At 42.2% G+C, this 25,692-nt stretch overlaps 1 protein-coding gene across 2 annotated transcripts; it reads right to left on the bottom strand.

The window, feature by feature from the left end:
• Nucleotides 1-635: 635 nt before the first annotated feature.
• On the bottom strand, nt 636-25,651 carry col4a1 (collagen, type IV, alpha 1). Of its 2 annotated transcripts, XM_037240102.1 has the most exons (52): nt 25,425-25,651; nt 13,989-14,042; nt 12,620-12,709; nt 12,476-12,520; nt 12,350-12,394; nt 12,200-12,262; nt 11,990-12,043; nt 11,868-11,894; nt 11,687-11,761; nt 11,563-11,625; nt 11,443-11,478; nt 11,310-11,348; nt 10,845-10,934; nt 10,705-10,740; nt 10,546-10,605; nt 10,427-10,462; nt 10,162-10,206; nt 10,038-10,070; nt 9,807-9,867; nt 9,666-9,701; nt 9,441-9,587; nt 9,247-9,330; nt 9,072-9,155; nt 8,744-8,814; nt 8,470-8,661; nt 8,227-8,395; nt 8,055-8,147; nt 7,817-7,921; nt 7,588-7,685; nt 7,285-7,435; nt 7,079-7,192; nt 6,796-6,963; nt 6,592-6,681; nt 6,196-6,348; nt 5,986-6,084; nt 5,766-5,855; nt 5,501-5,640; nt 5,249-5,375; nt 5,084-5,164; nt 4,889-4,987; nt 4,696-4,746; nt 4,420-4,605; nt 4,173-4,306; nt 4,010-4,082; nt 3,852-3,923; nt 3,600-3,728; nt 3,355-3,453; nt 3,067-3,279; nt 2,807-2,984; nt 2,611-2,725; nt 2,317-2,489; nt 636-2,151 (listed from the first exon to the last, which is right to left on the bottom strand). In XM_037240102.1, exons 1-52 carry the CDS (start codon nt 25,494-25,496, stop codon nt 2,070-2,072), a joined length of 4,920 nt encoding a protein of 1,639 aa, XP_037095997.1. In that variant the 5' UTR covers nt 25,497-25,651; the 3' UTR covers nt 636-2,069. The 2 variants fall into 2 exon arrangements, with proteins under 2 accessions (XP_037095997.1, XP_037095998.1); XM_037240103.1 differs by lacking the exons at nt 5,986-6,084; nt 6,196-6,348; nt 6,592-6,681; ... (5 more) ...; nt 8,055-8,147; nt 8,227-8,395 and having other exon boundaries at nt 8,532-8,661.
• Nucleotides 25,652-25,692: the final 41 nt, after the last annotated feature.

The raw sequence follows: 25,692 nt of genomic DNA, 5'->3' as shown, positions 1-25,692 counted from the left end.
ACTGAAACACAATTAATACTTATTAGATGAACGGTAGTATCGGGACAACAACACGACGGATATCGGGTCGTACCTTAATGTTGTTATTGGCCGCAATCTCCTTTATGATCCTGCCCCAAATCAACCAAACCCCAGAGTGACCCCAGAGCGAGGTCAAAGATTTATTATGATGATAGACAGGGGAGGTCAAAGCCTTTGTTTGTGACAAGAGCGGAAACAAGGGCTCACATTCCGGTAATAGATGAAAGACGAGAGCGTGGATGGAAGTAGGGGAAGGGGGGCAAGGGGGGGCTATCGATCTGTTTGTGTTTTTGTTGAGGAAGGAAGGGTGAACGGGTTTGTTGGCCTGCGTCCCGGCAGAAGTGCTGAGCTAGTGGCTGCTGCTTATTTTTCTTCTTCTTATCATGCCCTTCAATTAGGGTGCATAACTTTTATGATCCGCTTCTGCTGTCTGGAAGGACACAATTAAAATAAAGCATAATAAAAATACAGCCTGCCACAGGACTTGGAAGGTCACAAATCAGCCGCACAAATTATGTTGGCTCCCTCTTGTGGCCTGCAGAGGTACTGCTGCAAAATTATGTTTAAATCTTTTGGCCTTCATAGAGCCTTCTCACGGTTGCAGACACATACAATGATCTTCAAATGGCTTTATTGCATGAGTTACAAAAACTTGGAAAAAAAAATAACAATGTTAATCACTGACAGTTATTTTCCACTGTATTTGATCATCAAACGCATGTTGTGGTCAATTAATAATTGGTATAATACTTTTGTGTTTTCAGTTTAAAATGTTTATATTCTTCATTGTACTGGATTGTCTGCCATTTTTTTCTGAATGATTACCATAGTAACCTTACAGGTAAGTGCAAAATCATTCCTGCTGGCATGGCAATATTTTAAGTCATCCATCTATCCATCCATCCATGTACATCCATTTGTGTTTTAATTTATTTGTCTTAACCCAACTGTTGCTATCTTCTGCCATTTCCATCCGTTTTAAACATTAATTTTAATACTGTCACCTGCCCAGGTTACCAAAAATGTGGGTAAAATAGATACGTTCATATTGCTTTGCGTTTTACTAAAATGCGAGCGAAAGGTCCATTTCGAAAAAGAAAAAAAAAAATTACGATAAAGTCTAAGAGCAGAATACCAAGTACGTATTATGTGAAAGTATAATATATGCTGTATGCAGGTACAGTATATATACATGTGCATTTTGGAGGGTCATTAAAGACTAGGATCGTTAAAAAGGAAGCACAGTAAGGCAGACAATGCAGTAAAGTTGATTTTTTTTCTTTCTATTGTGTTTAGTGCCTTTGTTTAAGCATTAAAAACAGCAACAACACAAACAATAAAATTTGTTTTGGGCAGATTTTCATTGTTACAACGGGGAAGTCGTCTGCCAAACATACACCGTCATTTCTACGATAATTTTACACGTGTTATTAAGGCGCTCAATGTCTTTGGGTCCATTGAACCTTGCATTCACTTGGGTCTAACAGAATCTCATACATCATATAAATAAAAAAAAAAAAGGATTTAATAACACACAAAATAGACTCAATAATAACCTGAGGAGAGTATGTTGAACTAGGAATGCATTATATTTACAACAGAATAATTGTTACACAGCTGCGTGTCGTGCATTAGCAAATGATTGTGGAATCAGTGGCAAGTCCCATCCTTAATATCAGTGTGTGTAAACAAATTTAAAAACAGGGTGTGGCTGTATATTATAAACAAGTAGCTTTATCTTTCAAAGAAGAAATAAAATATGGAAGATAAGTAAGCTTCGATAGCACCTGGCTTACATAAGCAACCCATTCGAAATGAACATTAGTTTACCAGTTGGGTGGGGGCAAGTACTCAGTGCAGCGGTAAACTGGGCGCCATTCTTTGTTAGTAGAAGTGTTCCGCGTGAGCCACTTGGTCTTTGTGTTTTCTTCTGGTTTGCAAAAGTTCAAACTCAGTCCCGCCGCTCTCACATGCAGGAAAAATAGCACCATCCTCGGACATTAGGAAGTTTTAAAGCCAAGTGAACGAGATCGCAAGTCAGGCAGGGTTTATGTCCTCTTCATGCACACCTGACAGCGGCTTATGTGTGTTCGCAGATTTCCCGCTTTTAGCGTTGTTGGGACGGGTTTCCTGGAGATCAAGAGAGAGGAAAACCTTTAAGCAATCAGACTTCTTACGGAGCTCCATTGCTGGAAATGTATCATTGCAGTATTATTTTGTTGCCAACATAAGGATCACAAAATATTACAATACTAAATCACAAAATGGTTCGTGTGTGATGTCCATCCGACTTACGTAAACATCTCGCTGTCTTCAATTGTCGCAAGCCAGAAGCTGTAGGAGTTGGCGTAATAGTTACAGGTTCCTCGACCGTGACACTCAATGAACGGAGCGCTTCGGAACTCCTCCAAGCAGGAACCGGGAGAGGCCAGAGCCTGACCTGAACCCTCAGCACCTGCGCTAGTGTGCTATACAAACATACACATATGCAGAGAAAGGTCAGAGCCTGTGTGCTTTTTGACCTTTCATGGCCACCGTAGTTCTCATATGCGTTTGACAATACAGATGTTCTTTGTTTTTGTGTCTCACCATTACAAAAGAATATCCGATCCACAGAGAGTCCCAACCATAAGGACATGGAGGGATCATAATGGTCTGACTGTGAACTGCAATCACCATGGCTGGAGCTTCACACACTGCACACCTTTAAAAAAAGTAGGGTCCAATATGTAGTATAAGTATCATGATAAAATTGAAGAAATTTATTGACAGTATGATGACACACCTGCTGATGAAGGGTTTGATGCTTTCGCCGGTAATTGGCGCCATACTCATGGGCATGGGCTCAGGCGAAGTGAGCCAGTATGAGTAGTCATTACGCGAGGCGAAGTTACAGACGTTGTTGATGTTGCAAAACAAGAAGGGCATGGGGCTGAACTTTCTCAGACAGCTTCCGGCCGTACCTGGAAACCCAAGGGATTGGAGTTCCTTACAAAGCTCCTTCTTCACACGACTTTGGTTTTTTTCCCATTGTACGATTCTCACCAAGATCCTGCCCATGGGAGCGTTCATTGCCTTGGACGTAGAGCAACGAATAGCCATCATATATGGGTGAGGTGCCCTCAGGACAAGCTGGAACCTCCACTGTTTGGCTGTGCCGAGTTACCAGGAAACCGTGATCCATAGAGGAGGGGCCGGGTGGTCCCACTTGGCCAGGAACACCATCAGGTCCTGGAGGGCCAGGAAACCCTCTGGGTCCTGAGAATATGATTTGTTAATTGTTATTTTTTTCATGGGATATATCTTCAGAAACCAATTATGTAGACTTCTGACCTTGAGGCCCAGGCAGACCAGAGTCGCCTTTGGATCCTGACTGACCATGATAACCAGGGAGGCCATCTTCTCCTTTTGGCCCTGGAGTACCTGTCAGACCTAGGAAATTAAAAAAGGAGCCAAAGTTAACCCAAGTAGGGAAGACCTGTAAGAGCTTAACAACTCCCTGTCTCATATTGGCCCAAGATTTGATTAGTACAGTAAAAAATGAGAATCTCTACAAGCATTGAAGTCTTTATTGTTACCTTGCTGTCCCTTCTGGCCTGGGAATCCAGTTGGTCCTTGTGGTCCTGGTAAGCCCGGGACACCCTGTTGACCAATGTCTCCTTTGATGATGGTGTGTGGACCAGGGTGACCAGGCAGGCCAACATTACCTGTGGAATATTGTTTTGTGTTAAGGAGAGCCATCAAGAACCAGGGTGTCTCTCGCCAGTGGGGATATATTCAAACACTGAATAGAGTGAACGTGGACGAGCAGGTAGGTGACTCATTCTTACCCTTTTCTCCTTGGAATCCTCTGTCTCCAAGTTCTCCTTTGAATCCAAAATCGCCTTGACTACCCTTTGTACCTAGATATCAATGATGACAACAACAGAAGAATGGCTTTAGCACATGTTGTCTTTTACAGATGAGACTAAGATCCATTTTTATCCACCTGGGAAACCGGGTACCCCCTGTTGTCCCCTCTCTCCTTTGGGGCCGTGAACACCTGGAAGACCAGCTGGCCCCTGTGTAACACAAATACCTACATACGTTAAGAACTGGCCCCAACTTGAGTAACAATTTACTGTACATATGTCAATGGCCTTGTTACGTACAGGAAATCCAGGTGATCCAGGGTCACCCTTTTGTCCTAACTCTCCCTGGAAACCAGGAAGACCATGGTCTCCTTTTTCTCCCTTTTGGCCATCTCGTCCTGGTACACCAGAAGGTCCCGGTGTGCCAACGATTCCTGTTATAGAAAGAAATGAGATATGACTTTTACTTTCTGTTTCTGGTACGATATAACCAGACTGGTCAGAAACCGTCTTTGTAAATGGTCAACTGTCATAAATTGTGGCATACCTGCTTCTCCAGGTTGTCCTGGTTCTCCCTGATTTCCTTTAGGTCCCTCTAGAGAGAATCCTGGGGGGCCAATTTCTCCTGACTCACCTTGACGCCCCTGAAAGCCGGGAAGTCCTTTGTCACCTTTGACACCAGGCACACCGGGATAGCCTGGGCTGCCGGGGAAGCCCAGACTACCTTTTTCACCTGTATATCATGACACGTAGGAGATATGTTAACAATTAAACTCACTCAAAATGTGTGGAATATTGAATTAGTGGTGGAGGCCAATCTCACCTTTGCTACCTAGCTCCCCTGGGGGTCCTGGAATACTAAGACCAGGTATACCTGCAAAACAGAGTTTATGTTAAAATCATAATGTAATTCTTCATAGTTCTTACAGATTTGACATTGGTTTATTCTTTCCACTGGTACTGTATTGTCCGGATCAAAGCATACATAATGTTGAAAATTATCATGAGGTACCAACCAGGGTCTCCTCTCTCCCCTGAAGATCCAGGGATGCCATCAACACCCGCTTCTCCTTTATCTCCACCTGGACCAGGAGGTCCTGGCAAGCCACTCTCACCTGGTGGAGGAAGGGTTCAAACTTGATTTGGTACAGTGCACTAAGTAAGTAGAATCAGCACAGTGCCAGTAAATTCAAATGGAACGTCTTCTTTACCTGGTCGACCATCACCTCCGGGTTCTCCTGCAGACCCTTGTAACCCTGGGACCCCCTTCTCACCGGGTATTCCTGGCTGACCTACATGGATATGGTTACATATCTTAGGTCGTGCTGTTCCTGGATGTTTGTGGATGGGTGCGACAACGCAAAGTGAAATCTAACCTGGAGTGCCAAATATTCCTTTCTCTCCTTTATCTCCCTGAACTCCTGGCATGCCAGGCGTTCCTATTTGACCCTTCAGACCCTTCTCTCCTCGCGATCCTGAGAATCCTGGTTGTCCAGGTTGTCCCTAGAAGAAAAACATTTTTTTTTTTAAACAAAAGATTTGAGTCTTGATTTTAAAGTCAAGAAAGAGCAAGTAATTTTGGAAAACATGCTCAACATAGAATAACAATAATAAAGATGGAAGTTTACCCTTTCTCCTGGAAATCCTGGGAGCCCAATGCCTGGCTCTCCAGGTGTTCCGGGGTCTCCTTTCACTCCATCCGTTCCTCTGAAACCAGGATGACCCGGAGTACCTATGTCTCCTTTAAGACCATTTGGACCAATTGGACCTGCACGTATTAGGTTGAAAAAATAAATAAATAAATAAATAAATAACTTTTCCATTCCATTTCCAAATAATAATAAATTACTTTTTCATTCTTGAACTTCACACGTACTCATCAGTTGGCCTTACCTGGTATTCCCATTTCACCTGCACTCCCCTTCTGCCCATGTGGTCCCATATAGCCAGGTTCTCCAGGAACACCAGTGTCTCCTTTCTGACCTATGACACATTGATCAAATACAAACAACATTTAGCGAGAATTACTGGTTTCTCCACTGAGATAAAGGAAAATGCATATGGCTCTTTGTTTTTGACAATGGATATTTTTGCAGTAGAGTAAATAGTACACCTGCTTGTCCGGGTAAACCAGGGTTTCCATCTTTTCCTGGCATTCCAGGGTCTCCAGGTAGTCCGCGAAAGCCTTTCTGTCCTGATACACCAGGATTTCCTAATGAGACAGAACATTTACAGTGTTGTCAACTTATTCTGCATAGTACATGGATTTTTGGTGATCTGTGCATGACATTGGGCCTCAAATGGACTTTTCATTGTTTCACACCTGGATCTCCAAGGTCTCCCTTCGGCCCTTTCAAGTGCTCCATGTCGACTGTCTTCATCTTCCCAGGAGGGCCTTGAAGACCAATTTCTCCCCTCTCTCCTTTAAGTCCAGTCTCTCCGCTTTGTCCACGCACACCAGGAACACCAGGATCACCTGAAAATGAAATGAATGTTGAATGATGTCTTGCTCATTAAATCCAAACAGTAGGACCCTCAACCCGCGTCTATTGATGACCATAAAACCAAAGAGCCATGTATTTTTGGAATCATAACAGTGCTTCATCTGTCTTCAGATCAAGTCAGCTCTCCAAAGGATTATTCCAATCAGGCACTTCACAGTCTAATCGTAGTCTAATAACAGGCCGATGAAAAGTTATCTGAGCAGATGATTCATTACCTCTCGAGCCTTGATTTCCAGGGAAACCGGGTGGTCCGGGAAATCCTGGCAATCCCGGAGTACCTATGACCCCCATTTCGCCTTTTGTACCTGACCGACAAAAACACAGATTGACATTACTTTTACGCTTCCTTTACATGTTTCTACCAATTAGTTATGGCCCTGATGGATGCAATGGAGCCTACAGTATATCTTTTTTCTCACCTTGATTTCCAATCAGTCCATCCCTTCCTGGCAGGCCTGGTACTCCTGGCAAACCTTTTTCACCGGGGGCTCCTGGGAACCCAGAAAGTCCTTTTTCTCCTTGAGGCCCTGGCATGCCAATGCCAGAAGGTCCTGGATAGCCCTTCTCTCCTTTTTCACCCACCCTACCTACAAAATATGCAGGAATTGAACAAAAAGGGAAAATATACAATTTAGTTATCTGGTTACAACAAACCCATTGCAAACAATTTGGTGTAAAAAGAACTGTATGACTTGTACTTACCAAATGGACCGGGCTCTCCTTGTTGTCCTTGTGGTCCTGGGGCTCCTGGCAAACCCTTTCCTGGAGCCCCTGGTAACCCTACCACTCCAGCAGGTCCAGGGTGTCCAATGTTACCTAAGACCAAGTATAAGTATTTTTTTAATTTTAATCTTTCAACTAGATGTCTCTAATGGAATGCATTTACTGATGTAACTGTACAATTATACCTTTTATTCCCTGAGGTCCTGGCGGTCCTGTGAGGCCTTCTTGCCCAGGAATACCTGGTAATCCTGCGTTACCTTTCTCTCCAGGGAACCCAATAATTCCCGGCGGACCCTGTGAACCTTTTTGGCCCGGGAGTCCCATTCCTGGTTCACCCTGTCGCACACAACAATGAGATGCTTTGTTAACACTTCCAAAACACCAAGTTAAATGGTCAGGAACAAAGTGCTTTAAAGTCCTGATTTTATAGAATATTATTCCAATTATCAGACGTTTGGTTTATGGTACCAAATACAGTAAATACACACTTTTTGTCCTTGTAGACCAGGTTGTCCAGGAAAACCATCCTGTCCCGGTCTCCCGGACTCTCCTGACAATCCCGGAGCACCTGGAATTCCACTGATTCCTAGAAATATGAATAAGATTCTTCTAGTATTTGTGTTTTATTGCCATTTGTGGTACTATTGGAATCCATTAAATGTCTTTGGTATGAAAATTAATTTGTACAAAAAGTTGGGACATCATCTGTTACTTTACCTTTTGCACCAGTTGGCCCTGGAAATCCAATTCCTGGTGGTCCTTGATCACCTTTCTGTCCAGGAAAACCTGGTATTCCTGAGTCTCCTTGGAGACCTGCTGGACCTACAATCAACAACATTGTCTGGTCAAATGGATGAATTTTTTTCCACATGAAATTTTTTATTTAACAATTCCCAAATGAACTCTATTGGGTTGGTAAAAGATGAGTGATTAAGGAATGAAGGTCATTTTTCACCTTGAGGGCCATCTCTGCCAGGTTCTCCTCGCGGCCCAGGTACACCCTGTGGTCCGGGAGTGCTCACACCTTGACCTGGCTCACCTTTCACACCTGATGGATTTGGAGTGTACAAAGTTTGTAAAAGCTATTCAAATAGGGTTCTACATGATTGTTAGTGTGGAGGTCTTACCGGGTGTTCCAGGTGATCCAGGGATGCCAGCTCTCCCCTGACTCCCCTTATCTCCAGGCACCCCAGGGCGCCCGAAGCCTGGCAGACCTGGAGGACCCCTCTCTCCAGGGGGACCTGTAAGACCAGGGTCCCCAATTGATCCTTGATCACCTTTGATGCCCCCTTTGCCCTGAAAGCAAGGTTAACAAAAAGAATGACGACTAATGAAACCTACTTAAACTAATCAAACAACACAATACATACAGGTTCTCCTTTCGGTCCAGGAACACCAGATAGGCCATCCCTCCCTGGGATCCCATCCAGACCTGGTTGTCCAGGTGAACCACCAGGACCAGGGTAGCCTTTGTCTCCTTTCAGACCCGGAGCAATGAATATGTCTCCTGGCTCTCCAACAGGACCAGGGGCCCCAATCAAACCAGGAATGCCACTGATGCCCTAAGTACAAGTACGAGTTATAAGAATATACTAAGAACTATACACAGTACTTACTGCATGAAGGTTTATCTGTGCTACTTACAGGTCTTCCAGGAGTTCCTGGGAACCCAAGATTACCCTTGTCTCCCTTGCCTCCTACAGGACCAGGAGGTCCTGAAGACAAATAAGGGATACTTCAGTGGAGGTACAAGAAAAGGGTTAGGGCCAGTCTGGATGAATAAAAATGTCAGACTCTGTGGTCAAGAATCTGACCTACCAGAAAGATTTAGCGTAAAAGGCAGACCTGTTCATCACACAAACATTCAGACCTCCGGTCACTAACTGGGACTCAATCCCACAATGACTGCACATTGTGTGAAACGCAATGCTACATTTGACCTTTTCCATCACATAACACCACTTTTGCTTACCTCGCTCCCCTTTAAGGCCTTGGGGGCCAGGTAAACCCGCAGGTCCAAACCCTTCACACAGGACGCAAGTGTCTCCTTTGTCGCCTGTATGGATTCACATACAAAGAATACAAACATGAAAATTCAGTATATCATAGAACCTACAGATGGAAATATCTTATTTCATTGTTCTAACCTTTTTGTCCCAACTCTCCTTGAAGCCCTGGAGGTCCAGGTGGGCCAAGGGAGCCTTTTGCATTGGTGCATTCATTAGGGTCAACTGTGGGCACACAAACAAAATCTTTGAAATGGGGATTATGAAACTTCTATGGTAAAACATTTTGCCTGGAAATCACCATAGAGTGAAAATAAATCTCAGACCAAGCATACCAGGTAATCCTGGAGGCCCAGGGGGTCCCACTAGTCCCGGTTGACCTGGGGGTCCGGCTAGAGACTCTCCTTCAATACCACTGTCTCCTTTCTGACCCGCATCCCCCTTTTGGCCGGTCTCTCCACGAGGTCCTTCAAGATAGCGCCCTGAAGTCCAAAGGACAGAGAGTGTTACCCAAGTGTGTGTGTGTGTGAGCCCATGTGGGCTTGTGTGTTTGTGCTTACCTGGTGGGCCTGCTTCTCCTTGAGGTCCAGGAAAACCTTTAGGAACACAATGGGGACTAAACATCAGTCAAGGGAGCTAATATACTCAACTGTTGATTTACCGTAGTGTCTATGCGTGTCTTTGTGTTGGGCATTATTGACCTTTTTCTCCTTGTAACCCAGGGAGGCCACGAGGACCAGCTGGACCAGGGGCACCGCTTGCCTATAAACCCCAATAGGAAGACTTCAAAAACCTCATCATCATGCTAACTAATAATAATGTGAATTATTATTATTAAATATTTACAATAATAATTTATTTCAATATGTTAATGAGTGGCCATTGAGGGAGAATAAAAAGACAAAGTACAAATAGATAAAAAAAATATGTACATATCCAGGAGGCCCTCTTTCTCCTTTTTCACCCTAGAGACAAAACAAGAGATTATCATCAAAATTTTGAATGAAATGGTTAAAAACTTGATGAGTAAATATATACGTATAAACCATTGTTTACCTGAGGTCCAGGGTATCCGTAATTTCCGGGAAAGCCCTTTTCTCCCTATGTGACAAAGTGATTTTGATCATTTTTTTGGTCATCATAATATGAACAATCATCACGATACAATGTTACGATCTCACACTCTATTTTATGGGTCTACAAAATGCTCACACTTGAAATCAACAAAATGACCATCACAGATTGACACAATCTGCCTAGACCAAATGGCATATGCAAATAAGTTTGGTAATTTAACGTATTTCTTTTCTTTCAATTTTACCTTTCGCCCTTCATCTCCCTCCTTGCCAGGTTTGCCCTAAAATGAAGCAAAATGAAACAGTCACACTCACTGGGAAATAGTCCGTATACGACACCATTATTCGATTTTCAGTTACTTACTATCGGTCCTGGTGGCCCTGGGTCACCCTTTACTCCAGTTCGAGATATATTGCAATAGCCCTGTTGAGCAAATCACATTGGAAATTGATTTTTTTTTTGTTTAAAGATGGTAAGGAAGTACTTTAAGTGATTTAAAAAAATATTGATCGCAAAACTTACTTTTTCTCCTTTCTCGCCTGGAGCTCCTTTGTCTCCCTTTGGAGATAGAAACAGGACACGGTAAGAATACAGAAAGAAATTCACCTTCTGAGTTATATGCAACAAAAGCTGAATTATCAGACACATGAATGAGTAAGCACCGGTGGTCCGATAAACTCTGTGCCAGGTCCTTCCACGCCTGGTGAAGGGGGTCCGGGAGGGCCGGGTGGGCCTCTGAAGCCCCGGTCGCCCTGCACAGAAAACATTTGAATGAGCTCAATACTCAAGAGTGGTATTCAATGTTTGCATTCATAAAATAAAAATAATAATAATAACACAAATCATAATATTTGTCATGTTTTTATAGATGCTAGCTGAACAATATGTTTATTTTTGTAGTGGTACTGTAGTTGCAGTGACTGCAGTGACAAGAAATTAGCTTGATTTATTTTAGCCAAAAATTATTGATGAGTTTCCTAGATGTGTGATGGGTTTCAATACAGCACTTGGATTAAAGAAATAAAAAAGAAATGTAAAATACATTCATGACACTGAAACAACATTCAGGTGCTTCTCGTTGATTCTGCAACAACAATCATAATAAAAATTAGATGATGAAACCTCACCTTATCTCCTTTCTCACTCTCAAAGGAGAGCTTGTCATCCTGTCAGAGAGAAGAAAAAAAAGGCAAATCAATACACTGTAGCTCAAATAAAGACGACGATGCTTGACATGTCTTCCTATGCTGGGTGTTATACCTTTTCTCCAGGGGGGCCTGGTGGTCCAGCATCACCCTGTCAAATACAACAATAACACTATTAGCTGTCCACTTACATAGTATTATTGACTTTAAACATGTTTCTGTCAGGATAACTCACTTTGGGTCCGATGTAACCCCGAGATCCAGGAGGACCAATCGGCCCAGGTGGTCCATGAGATCCCTGAGAAACACATTGTGATGAAAAATTCAGATGTTCACCCATCTACAGACAAAATACGCACAGGAAGTCCAGGTGTGCCTGGGAAGCCTCTGTCGCCTTTAAGGGGAATGATTCCGATCACACCACCTGGATCACCCTGCAAAAGTCCAAATATTGCTTCTGTAGAATTTATTACATCTTAATATTGATGAGAGCAAGTGCTTAATATATTTAGATAAAACGCTGGTATGATTCCAGCAAACCTTAATTCCTGGAAACCCTGGGATGCCCTGAAACATGTGCAAAAAGCAAAGGTCAATATTTTTCTTTTTAGATGGCTTTTCATAACATGGAATAATGAGATCAGGTGAGCATGAGTGCTTACGGGAGTTCCTTGAAGACCATCAAAACCAGGGACACCATCTCTTCCTCTTTCTCCCTAAAACACACACACATCATTAGATTGAGATTGTCTTAAACACATACAGAAATTAAACTCACTAAAAGGTGGAAAAAACATGTGATTTCTCTCAACCACTGATGAGACAAGAGAAATCTAGGGTATAATACTTTATCAATTGTATGAGTATCTTACTTTAGTCCCGTTGCATCCTGGGACACCTGCAATACCAGGTGGACCATCGTTTCCATTGATTCCCTATTGAAAAGAAATAGTATAATGTGGGGAATTTTATCATTAGAATAAAAATAAAATGAAAAAATAAAATAACAAATTGGTACATACAGGTAATCCTGGATTTCCTGGGAAACCTGGAAGACCAGGAGGACCCTGCAAGTTGACAACCACAACATTACTTCTCATTGACATCTTTCATAATGTAACAATCCAATTTTTTTCCAAGATACTTACCCGGACTCCTTTTATTCCAGGAGCGCCAAACTGTCCTGGATCTCCCTGAGATAACAAATAATACACACAAAGAATAAATTCAAAATAATGACATCATCACCATCATTGTGTTTTCAAAGGGAATTCGAGACTATATCTGCTGACCTTGGGCCCCATTGGCCCGACTGGCCCCTCGTGTCCCTGCATTCCAGGGAATCCCATGTTACCTTGAAGACCAGGGAGACCACGCTCACCCTGAAAACATCAAATTATGCACAAATTAATATAAATAAATAAAATGAAAATGTAAACATATAAATACATAAATAATATATATTTATTCATATAAATATAAGTATAAATACATACATACGTGTGTGTGTGTGTGTGTGTGTTTGTGTGCGCGCATGCGTGCGTGCGTTGCTTAAATTTGTTTTGTTTATTTACATCGAAACAAGGGGCTAAGGCCCAAAAAATGCAAGACCTTTAAAATAATATAATTGTAATAATAATAATAATAATAATACAATCTAAAAAAATTGAACAAAAATAAAAGAAGACTAGAAAATATCTAAAACTATGAAATAATGTCTGACAAAATAAATAACGACTGTGTACTGTTTTATGCATCGTTTTATTTCCTGCATAAACTTCAAGAACACTTGAACACTGGCCAAAAACAAAACGTTCTCTATGTATTTTCACTAACTGCCGCAAGGGGGGGCAATTGCACAGTGACTCACTTGTTGCTCGCTCCAGGACACAAACTTGTGAGAACTTGTGAGAGCACGTTGGAGGAAAATCTTTCCCAGAACACTTAGCACCTGACTTGCATCTGTTGTGTTGTTGAATGTTGTTGAATGTATTCAGCCCAGGGAATCATTATGCAGTTGCCACAACAAGTGTTTGTTGAGCAATATCAGACAGAACGGGATGCTCAGGGGAGATTTGAGTAAATGTGCTTGGCCTTTGAACATCTTTAGGGAACTTAGTGGACCACACCAGTCACCTGTTGTTGTTACTCAGAAGCATTTTAAGGACACTAATGTGAGCCAGTAGCACACAAAACAAACTAATGGGGAGCCCAAAATGGTTTGAAAACCAATTAAAGCGAATTTTTCAATTTTGCTTGGACCAATGTTTTATCATAAACCCAAGATAATCAATCCGTGGATGGTACAGAAAGGTGGGAGTAAAAATTAATAATAAAACATGAAGTAATAAAACAACAATAAATAATAAAGTCATCTTTGTACTTGGGGATTTTTTGTTCTACAGTGATGTTCTCAGAAGGCCACTTTTCATTTTCCACCTGTGAGGCCTTCAGTGTATATCCTGACATGCTCCAATTCAGCTCACATTAAGGTCACTGCTTGGTGACTGACACTCAGCTGCAGTTATTCCCCATTCAGTGAACACTACTTGACTTCTTAACTGTACGCCGCAACTGCTTCATATCAGCACACGAGACCGAGAGGCCAAAAAAGCATGAAATTGCAGTGACCTCAGCCAACGTGATGATAAGAGTTCTTACCTTGGCTCCCTTCACACCACTGCAGTCACATTTTCCACATGATGTCCCACAGCCCTGGGAAAGAACAAGAGGAGAAAGGTTCATATTGTGTCTTGTGGTGTTCAGTCAAGTTATACATAGTTTGGTTAAAAAACGAATAACATGGAAAACATTTTTAAGTTGATCGTGTACAAGGCAGACATAAACAGGTCAAAGAGCAGCACAGTTCACAGTGATAAGTCTGACAATTGAAACATTCATGTAAATATGATTTGATTTATGCTAAATCTCTCTCGTTGCACTTGGCTACGTCATGCGTGACATGAGCACAGCTGGTCCCGCCGCCCCCCCCCCTCCACCCTCTCCCCAGTTTCCTCTCCTCTGGGGTCTCCAGAGGCTGAGGCCTGAGAACGAGCATGCACCGCCTCATTCATCCATCCCCCACCCCGAGCACCTTTTTTCCCTGCATTGTGCAGCTGTTTTTGGACTCACGTGCCAGGCGACCAGCCAAAACCCAGTCAGGGGGGTTGCGGGGGCAGGTCTGGACATGCTGGGTGAAGACCACAAGAAACGTCTCGCACGTTCTCGCAGAGTCGACAAACGAACAGGTCGACCACCAAACGGGAAATCTACACGCTGATTTTGAATCTTCACTTCCTGTCCAGACTGCGCTCTAGTCCTTTCCTATTTACCGGAAAATCCTTTGACGTGAATGTCCAAATTTGGACATGGTTGAGAACCCTTACGCAAGATTCAAACCCTACCTGGAGTCCCTAAATTGAAACCCTACCCAGCTTAGAAACCCTAACTTCAAGCCATAACCTACGTTTCAAACCCTATCTGGAACATCTAACTTAAGACCCCAACCCGAGGTTGTAAACCCACATTTAAAATCCAAAACACTTGCTTGTTTCAAACACTTGTTAAAATCCCCAAACCTCCTTTGACACCCTAATTTGATACCGTAGCTTGAAACCCTCACCTTGAAACCTTAATTTCAAACACTAGCATGAAATCCCATATTGGGAACCCTAATTTGACACCCTTCACCACATTATTTGGGGCTTTGTTTTATTGATTCTTAAGCCAAGGTAAAGCCATTAAAGGGTTTCCCACATCGAAAAACTCAAGAATGCCGCGCTTTCTTAGAACTTCTCGACTCCTCAGTGAAATAAGCGTGTTCCGCAACAGGCCCAAGTAAACCAAGATGTGGTTCTGTCTGAATATCATGGGCCCCCCCCCCAACTCTCTCACCCGCATTTTTAACCTGTGTGGTCCGCCAAGGTGCGTCATTTCCCTTCCCTAATTCTCAGCCATTTAAACATCCTTCACTCACTCCATCTCAATCTGAGCCGAAGAAACACCTGCTTCACATCAGATTAGTGTGATACAAAGTGCGGATAGGTAGCATATGTGTTGAAAATGAGCCACATGTGTGCTTCATTATGAAAATGAAATTGTGGCAATCAGAGCTCCCGGTGTTGGACTAACAGGATTCTGTTAGGGAGGGGAGTGGTGGTGAGAGAACGTACTTGCCTATCATCAGCACCTCTCACATTTAAATGACAGCTGCATGGTTCCACTACATTGCAAGGTCTAAGTTGTGATGAAAAGCTCCCCTTTAAAGTTTCAGCCAGCAGGAGAGGCCATTATTTAAATACACTCTCACCAGGTTTTTATTTCATGGGATTTATGGAAGGTTTTACAAAGTCTTCAAACGTGCATCCATCCATTTTCCAAACTGCTTATCCTTGCGTCGTATTTTTAAAATAATGCAAACAAAAAGAATAATACAAAAAACATTTAAAAATCAAGACAGATCAAGAGCAATGGATAACACAAAACATTTGTACAAGTAGTGTACCCATCCCTATATGTGTTTGCAATAAACAAACCTTGATTTTCTTCACGCAAACTTATCATCTCATAATAAGTAGGTGCAAAAAGCAGAATTAAAAAGGATGGACATTCAAGAATCTTCAGTAAATAATAAGGTGAGCTCAAATACTGTACTACTTTAGTCAAATTTAGTGTCAAATTAAATAGTGTGATGCCATCTAGTGGTCAATAGTAGAATTACACACAAAATAAATCAAGCAGAATAAAATGGACGAATGGATTGATTTACTTCTTTTGGCATGATTAAGTAGTCTATTATTAAAATGTGAAATACGAGATTTTTAGGAAAGGTATGAAAAACTGACTTCTGTAAGACTTAACAGAAAAGACATGCCAGAATTTCCAGATGATCCACAGAACAAACACCGGGCGCAGACAGTGTTACTTTGTGAGTGGTGAGTCATGGAGTGCATGTCTGCAGCCTCAAACGTCTCCACTGATGAAGGACGTCATGCCTAAATGTGGATGCCTCTGTGAAGAACCAATAAGGTGTCTTCTGGTTTCCTGGAGATTACAGTGTGTATTTGTTTACCCAGGATGGAGCACATTCCGACTTTGACCCAAAATGTCAGCAAAAGGCCAAATTTGCACGGAGGTGTGCACCGGCACGGTAACACAGTCAGGAATGTCTGTGTGAAGCGGCACTCAGAATAAACCTGACATCATCGGATATACGTGTCTGCCAGTGACGTGGATTTGTCTCATGCTTGGAAATGTTTGGACATAAAAAGACAGCAATATTAACACAACTATGACTTGGAGAAAGCAGGTCTGAGTGTTTGGAAGTGTTGGATAAGAGGACCCCCACAAAAGAATTTAAGAACAGGCTCCCCAATGGCCACTTTGAGCACATAAAGTCCATACATGAAAACTATAGCATAATTATGCTTGTTGTTACAATTTGAAAACTAATGCAAAGATAAGTCAAGAAAAACTTTTCTAACTTTGTCAATAAATTCTTTACTGGCAACAACGGTATTGTGTTGTTGTTTTTATGTAAAGCGAGACCACAAAAACATCTGGCCAATGTCATCCACAGAATTTTCACGCAGCGTATCTCCTGCAAAAACATGCCAGCCTTGTGAACATCCTGTAAGTTCCAAAGTGTGTCCACATGGGGATTTTACACCAGGAGCCCAACAAAATTTGGCCAACATTGAACTAAAAAAATAGTTCAGTGATGAGGGTCCATGTGAGTGTCAGTCATCATTTCATCTTTGACTTCACTGCTTTGCTTTTACAGCCCAACAACGTTTTCTAAGCATTTTCCGGCATCATGCACTGATTCTATGTAACCTTCTCAAATTTCACTCTTTGTTTGTTTGGCATGACATGGCCTTCCACATTGTCAGCACATAAAAAAAAAAAAACACACAAAAAAAAACAACGTGAGCGGCAAAGTTGAAGGAAACAGAGCAAGGCTACACATGAAAACATTTTGTAGCCCTCAACTTGTAAATTTCAGCGCTGGAGTTGAAGAAAATAAATGTTTTACAATTTTAGAGAGTCAAGAGAAAGATTTGTGTGTTTCTTTTGTCAAACTATTTGGGTTGAGTTCCCCAACAAATTGGTCGTAATGGCAAAAATGTTAGCGTGTTGTAAATGTTACACATTGCTATTAAATTGAACATGTCCTTAAATGTTCACATGTGTATGCTCTTGTGAGGTCCACAAAAATAATTAATGGGAGTCTTTCAAGCTCCTGTTTCTCCTTTGCAGTCACTCCGGATCACATGTTTGGGTGTCGTGTACTCAGTTCACTCATTTATGGACCATCAAACAGACTCGTGCTCTTGTTATTGTTAATTTACCACAGCAGCATCGTAACGGTCTGAGCGGCTTAACCTTGGAAACGACCCAATAAAGATAAGCTCGCTGCGGTTAAACCACACATCGTGGTTTCCATATGGAGTCAGCTGGGATAATCGGCACTGCATCCCGCGTCGGAAACGAAGCGGGATTTGAGTCGGCGCAATCAGGTTTGCTGTTTCAGAGGATTTTTTTTTTTTTTCTTTTCCAAAGAAAAACATACAAGTGTGAGGCGTCAGGTAGTCTGTTTTTGTTAAGTTGGACATTCTTGACCTTCTCTGGTACTGACAGGTTAGGTCAGGGTGAGGAGACAATTTTCTGTCCAACTGCCATACATGGAAGACTGGCCCTCCGGTATAAATCGCAGGAACGTGTGTGTGTGTGTCTGTCTGTGTGTGTGTGTGTGTGTGTGCGTGCGTGCGTGTGTGAAGCTGAGCTGGAATGCTGATGTGTGCAACTGTGATGATGTCATAAGTGGCTACATAGATTCTCAGGTGCAAGTCTTGGCGTCTTGTTTCGATTGCCTTTTTTTTTTTTAAAGCAATTGTTTAAAAAGTAGAACTGAGTAAGAAAAACAACAAGTGGAGTATTAATATGGTTGCACTTATTTCAATGCAAAACAAAAATCTCCTCACTATTCCAATACTTCTGACCATGTTCAAATGTAGCGGCATGTAATCTCCATATTTTTTATATAGGACTTTATACCTGATTACAAATGACAGGCGTACACAGTAGTAAAACATCAACATGCCAGGAGACACCAAGCTGAATCATATTTTACGCAAGTGGAGAGCCTGTAAACCAAAAGCAGATCCTATTTTTCTGAGAACCAAATGATGTAAAACATGTCCTGCTTCAGGCTGCGTTTGCTACAACTTAGCAATCGGTCCCATCTGGAACTCAAAGCAGATGCATCAACACGGAGACATTCTCACACAGAGTACAGCAGGAAAAAAAAAAAAAATGAAACCAGCCCGCATGACTCCAAACACACGTGCATGGGATGTCAACATGACATGAGAGAAAGGCAAACGAATGCCAGACATTGTGAAACGCTCTCAGATGAAATACACTGTACTACCTTCGTGAAGGCCTACTACATACCATCAAAGAGTGTTAAATGGACAAAGTTAACAAATGCACTTTTTCTTTGATTGTTTATGGTGAACCGTATTTATTGATCCTTGTCGTTAGAATTGGACGACTGCAAAGCGACAACATGCAATATTATGGACTTGAAAATGAAATTTTCCAAATCTGATTGATGGAGGATAGGGTCAGAAGTGTCTCAGTTGTTGCCATGGTGACTTGAGATCACCTACAGGAGCTTTTATGTTGCGTTAGGGCTAAGGTAATTTGTATGTTTATTTTAAAAATGTCGCCAAACAATTACACGATTATTCAAAGATGAGGCAACTAATTTGATAATCGATTTGTTGTCGATTAATTTTGACACCTCCGGTTGTGTTAAAGTAGCTTTAATGTTATGTTAGCTCTAACATTGACGCTAAAAGGTTCGGAGAATGTTCGTACGAGACTTAAGAATGTTAACATGTTTTTGTTTGATGATGGCCACTGCGTCACTCTGAAAATGAGAATCTTCATAATTACAGCCTTAAATGTACACAAAAACTTCAACCAGAAAAGAACAATCCTTCCTTGCAGATTCTTAATGGTGTTACAAATCAATCACTGCGAGCACATCTCCTGGGACCAGAGAAAAGTGTACAACATGTCAGCGATTGTGTAATATGAAACGGGACATTGGGCAGAACCCCGCAAGTCCACTGGAATCCTCGGATGCAAAATGAACCCTGGCAAATGGGAAATTTGTTTTAGGAAATTTCTCAGGGCCGGAATTGGCTGCGCTCCACTCAAGTGGCGAATTGCTTCTTCCACATGAGGAGTGATTTGATTTGGGGGAGGCGGGGGAAAGACAAAGTTTGATACGACATCTCGATATGTTCAATGAAAGTACAGGACCTCATTGAAACGTTTTTTCAGTCAGTCACATTTTGGTCAGATTCAGAACCAAAGCCACATCAAAGTTGCCCCCTAAGAAGAAAAATGCAACCATTTGACTGGGGTCTTTGACCCCTCCTAATCAGTTCTCCCATCTGCATTGCATCTTGACCAGTCACATGACCCTCCTGGGCTCATCCTGTTGAACTTTCACCTCCGTTGAGGTCATTAGAAGAGATTTAAAAGGTTCAGAGAAAAGCCTTTAACATGAGGCTCATGTTGATAAGCGACAACTGCGTAAAAAAAGCCACTTTGTTCACAAATTAAGAAAGACTCTAATCATTGCACCTTCAAGGGGAGGGTGGACTTTCCTGCCCTAACTCACAAGTGCTCCACCCAAGAGCATCTGACTACAGTTGGACACTACCACATCTTACAAAGAACAATTCCAAGAAAAAATATGTTGCAATTTAAGAAAAAGTCCCAATATTTCACTCACTGGGGAATACAGTTGAATTTATCTGAGGAAAAAAGCTGTAGTTGTTCCTCAGGAACTATCAGAAATTTTTGACAGTTTCTACTGTTGACAATAGCAATGGTGGACAAAATTTTGAATGATTTTTAAAATTTAGATTAAACCTTTAAGCCTTTTTCCCTTGCAACTTTTTACTTTACTGTGTCACAATATTTTTTTTCTAATAATATCCAGACATCTTGTTAGTATATGAAAGTGAGTCTGTAGTACAAAGGAGACAATGTGTTGTGATGTCATAGAATAGTCACGCAGAATATGAAGGTGGTGGGTGTGAGAGCGAGAGCAAGCATCTAACGTATGTTCTGGCACTTGTTCCCTATGAGAAAGGCTCTGTTCACTCGAAGACCACTTGAGCTGTGGCCCTGTGAATGCGCGGCAGTGTGACACAGGATGTCGGCCGGAGCGAGCCATTCTTTGGCCAAAGAGGAAGGCCTTTGAATTTTATGCTCACAAAGACAAGAAGGGGTTGGGTCGCCTCCTGAGGAGGGCTCTGCTATCTGGAACGCCTGATGACTGCCAAGCGGTCTGCGCAACTTCGAGAATATTCTCAATGTAGTTCAGTGAAAAGGTTTGGCTTGAACCAAATCGTATGGGAATGGACAGAAAAAGGAATCCATTCCAGACCTCCTTTTTTTTGCATATGGAAGATGATGAAGAGAGGAGAGGTTGTTGTTCAGATGGGGAATCCCTAATATCCGGCCTTACTTTTTTTTACTTGCACAACTTGAAAGTCACTGGACCCGTCCCGAAAAATATATTCATAATCACTCATTATCAAAAGGTAGCGTTTTTTTTTGTTCAAAATTTACAATAAATTTATTTTCTTTTAAACTTACGTTAAGGTGTCGTGAGAACGATTGAAAATTTGATGCCTCGTCTTTTATTAAAATTTAGAGTTAGTCCTAAGATGTTTGTAGCGCTAACCGAGGTACACTAAATTGAATTATTTCCTCTCCAGCTATTTGCTGTTGATCTCATTAGATATTTTCCTCATTGTGGCCGGTGCATGTAGTTCACCTAATCTCATATAAGCGCTTTTAAATGTGGCACATAAAACTACAAACAATGAGAAAACAGGAAAATTAAAACTTGTTTCAAAGGAGCCTTTTTATCGCAATATCCTCTCAAAAACACTTGTGATGATAACCATCTCCAGTTCTATTGTTATTTTGCTTCCATATCAGGTTGCCCGCCATCACTGTGACGTCATGTCACCGTTTGAACCTGCAAATTGGCTGACATGCTCATTTCATCACAACAGATCTACCGTCAAATCACTTCATGGACCAACTGGGAGGATCTCCTGACGTGAGGCGTGTCATGTGACCCGCCTAGCTCATTTCCTGCGTGGAAGTGATCTGATTAAGCTTTACGAAGGAAAAACAGCGCCGCAGAAGTTTGGGGTCGTCGGGAGCCTGCAGCTATGACGGGTGGAAAAAGCATCTGCCCTCCCTGAAAGCTTCAAAGTGAATGAAGTGCGTGCATTCTTAAATTCTGGGAATTACAGTCAGACTGGCTTTGCTATCAAGTTAAGAGTCGGGAAGTAAATGCTCATAACAGACCTCGACCGTGACTCGTGGGAGGGCAAGGACGGGAACATGAGGCATGTGTCTTGTAAATTTGGTTCATGCGTTATCAGTTATACGCATATCCCACTTACACGCTTGCATATCAGCGTAGCTCGATTCCATCGCTATCATAAACCTAATGAGCACTAGATTTTATAATGCTAATATTATATTTATATGCCAAAATAGTGATGAAATCTGTGGCTGGTCATCGAATATACCGTAACTGCAGATACGAGAACATAACAAAACTTTTGCTGCGGAAAACTTGAGTAGACCTTTTTTTTTTTTTTATCTTGCACCTGTCATGATGATGGAAGTTTGCCGGGAAACAGCTGAAATGAATTGCAGCCAAAACTTCCCTCTTTGTGGGCAAAAACGCGGCATGCCGTAAATCCGTCATCTTTATTATCATCCGCCAGTTTGCTACAACAAATGGACGCCCAGGTCAATAACTGCGTAGGTGAGAATCATTTCAATTGCTCCGGTGCTGTCGTTTCCTTCTATCCATTTTGCGTCTCAAAGCATTGTCACCTCTTTTCTCATCAGCTCCCATCGGAGTGTGACAAATCATCATCTAACCGATCACTGTCCGGATTCTAACGCCTCAGTTTACCCGGCAACCATAAAAACAGTGCACCTTTAGGGAAGTGTGACAATTCAGGGAGATAATGTGCAAGAATTATTAGCCTTGGACCAGAGAGGGAGTTTTGTGTGTGAAAAGTAGAACACAGCTGTCACAAGTCTCAGTGAAACGCTTGGACCACAGGGAAGCCTTTGGCGGCAGTAGCCCGATCCATAAAAATTTGGCGGGTGAGAAGCCAGAGGGGTCGCAGGTTTAAAGACTGCAATGGACCAAAACATCCTAAGACTAATCAAGGCCGATTTCTGGGGAGAAATAGATAAGACATCAGATCTACAGCTGGGGAGCAACACCTGGCCCAGTTTATTTATTTTCCTGATAAGTTTCTGCAAGCGCGTGTACGCGCTGAGTCAAGTCCTTCAGAAAATCCGTCTGTAATTTCTTATTCCAGTAACATGGCAATTAACTGAGATAAAAAGTTCATTAAAAATCTCCTTTATTGCTATGAAAGGCGATTTTTTTTAGGGTAAACATTTTTAGAAATCCGAAACCCAAATCATGTTCGATTTCCAAATCATAATCAGTTATCATCACAGATGATTTCAAGAACTAAAGTTGCTGTTTGTGGTGTTTCTACGGCAAAAAAAAAATCATTTAAGACAGTGGCGATTCCAAATCAGACTTGCTATTTAATCCTCGCTAAACCTCAACAGGAGAACACAGACAGTAGGCAAAAAAATGGGTCGGACCCGCCACAGTGCTTGAACATGAGGGTCAGAGGAGACCTATCTTTGTCGCCAACGAACGCCTGTCAAAATACAAAGACAAGTGACCTGATGGCAACTCTTCCAAATGTAGGCATCTTTACAATGCTGAGGGTCAAGAAGGTTGCATCTTGGCAGGCTGCCGTGCTTGGCTGGTGGCCTGTCACAGTGAGAAGGCCAGCTGTTGTCTCCGTGGGAGGGGAGTTTGTCCGTTCATCCTGAGGATGAGGTGCTAACCAAAACTAGAAGCACCCGCCAACATTGGCCCATCAATCTAGGGCTCCAACGGATTTGCCAATCCTGACCACGCATTCCGCAAGTTGCGGGCGGATTAGCAAATGTCAGAACTTCCCGGGCCAAACCAGAAGTCAAGGATTACATTTCCCACCAGCTAGCTACCGGATAAACGTCCAGTTCATCCCACACACAAACTCCCTGCAGGAATCTGCTAATCACCTAAGCTAGAATCCTCCTCCTCTTTCTCCTCAAGGACTTGACTCAATGTGGCCACATTAAGTGACCACCAAGGAAGAGAAACTATTCTGGTACTGAAATTCATTTGGGATCAGGTTTCACAAACAAAAAACAAAATAAGAGCCGAGATCCTGCTTGCAAGCCGTTGGAACCTGGCGGAAGGTTAAAGTGAGGATGTTATCTTGCAAATGACAGTCAGTTCAACCTCTTCTAGCTACATCGAGGGTTGTGTACAGTATATTCAGCCATGGCCTTAGTTCAATAGCAGCGATTGTGGCATAGACTAAACAAGAGGTTGTGTTCTGGGGAAGGCCACAAAAAGCCCAAAAAATCAGTATGCATCACTTTGGGTATCTTTATGTGTCATTCCTCCCCATGGGCAGCAGCAACACTACTCAAAAACAATCAAGCCAATATTCCGAATATCCCCATTACATCGGTGTCATCGGATCAGCCACAAGATGTTCCGCCAAATACAAACCCCCTCGTCCCTAGTGTTGTCCAAAGTTTAATCGGTCCAGATGTTGTGTGTCACACTTGCGTTTCTTGGAAAGTGGATAAACCGCCTCTGCTACTTTATTCGAGCCCACAAATTAGCTCATCTCAATTTGATGAGAAGAGCTAGAAAAACAGTGCTTATGCACAAAAACTTATGCGATAACGCCAGACTCCCTCATGAGGTGTCGCTTCCTCTCGTCGTGCTGCAGTTAAGTCTGTTCTTCATCATCTTGACATGAGATGGTCCACTGACATCTCCTCCCCCTCACCTGCACATCCGTGTGGGTGAAGAATGTGCTGGAAACATCACCAACTCTGAGGGTACCAAAGGTTTTCAGCAGACATCTCGACTTGGCTGGATTTCATCCAACGTAAATGTACAGTGGCTAGACTGACTGCGCTCTTCATATTGTTTTGCCATTAAAAGCCAAGCTAGCGAGATCACGCTATGTTTGTCCCATGTAGCGTTTCAGGGGTCATAGACACAAAATGGTTTGTATTTAAATTTCACTGGGGATGAGGCTAAAATATTATGTGTTATGTCATTTGTGTTGTTTTATCATTAGTTAAACCACAGTATATGCCAAAATAATGGTAAAAGATGATTTTCAAAGTTTGGGTCACAGGGGAAAGTACATTTCTATTTTTGTTAAGAGCTGAAAAAGTTTGGAAAATTTAAAATTTTATCACAGTTGCAAAGTTTGATGATTACTTTTGCAAATGCAATTCATAATATGGGCGCTGCCCATTGGAAAGTGTAAATCATCAAATTTGTTTCTTAAAACCAACAAAAAACAGTCTTGTTTGCGAGAATTTGGTAAAAAAAAGAAAAACAAATATGATTTGGAGATACATGTCAACACTAGTGTTTTTAAAAAAGTGTATCATACATTAGAGGGGAGTACTTTGTGGCTGTTTAGTACCTAATACTAAATTGTCAATACGAAAAAGCAGCTGATTGTATTGATCAAGACCATGATCAATGAGTAACATCTAAAGATGAACTATAAGTGAAGACTAAGTTACTCCTGACAACATGCTCCGAGCACTTATACAGAGGCCCTCCCTGCCGCCCCCCCGCCCCCCCAATAACCCCAAGGGGGGCAGAGAGAAGGAGCTGAGAGCTGCATGACAGCAGTAAAAGTGCAGTACAGTGAATGGGCTAATGACGTGAACTGTACATAATAATGTAATTACATTCAATCAAATCAGTAAACTAGCAGCACGCTGAGGGCAGTGCAGCATCCAATACAAGTCATAATAATGGTACATATATTTCAACAAATAAATAAATAACCCACATAAAATCGCACATTTGAGTCACTTTGGGGGAATATAAAAACAGAAAGAGTAAAGACTCACCTCAGCCGTGGCATGGTCCACGCTTGACGAGACAGCCAGCAGGAGCAGGATTGTGGCGGCGGGGAGCAGCATCTCTCCTGCGGTGCGCACCAACTTTCGCGTGTCCGCAAACAAGCACCTGAGTGTCGGCCTCTGTTTCTACTTTCTCAGCGGCGGAGCGAGCTCTGCACGTTGGCCTGCATGTTGCGTCCTGAAACGATATGAAGTTCTGATCAACGCGAGTGGGTTTAGTTTTGGTGCTTGAGCCACACCACACCTCTCCAACCAA

This window comes from Syngnathus acus, chromosome 21 (assembly GCF_901709675.1).
Source record: "Syngnathus acus chromosome 21, fSynAcu1.2, whole genome shotgun sequence".
Taxonomy (NCBI): domain Eukaryota; kingdom Metazoa; phylum Chordata; class Actinopteri; order Syngnathiformes; family Syngnathidae; genus Syngnathus; species Syngnathus acus.
The sequence above is the reverse complement of the archived record's forward strand: the minus strand, read 5'-3'. Positions and strand labels throughout refer to the sequence as shown.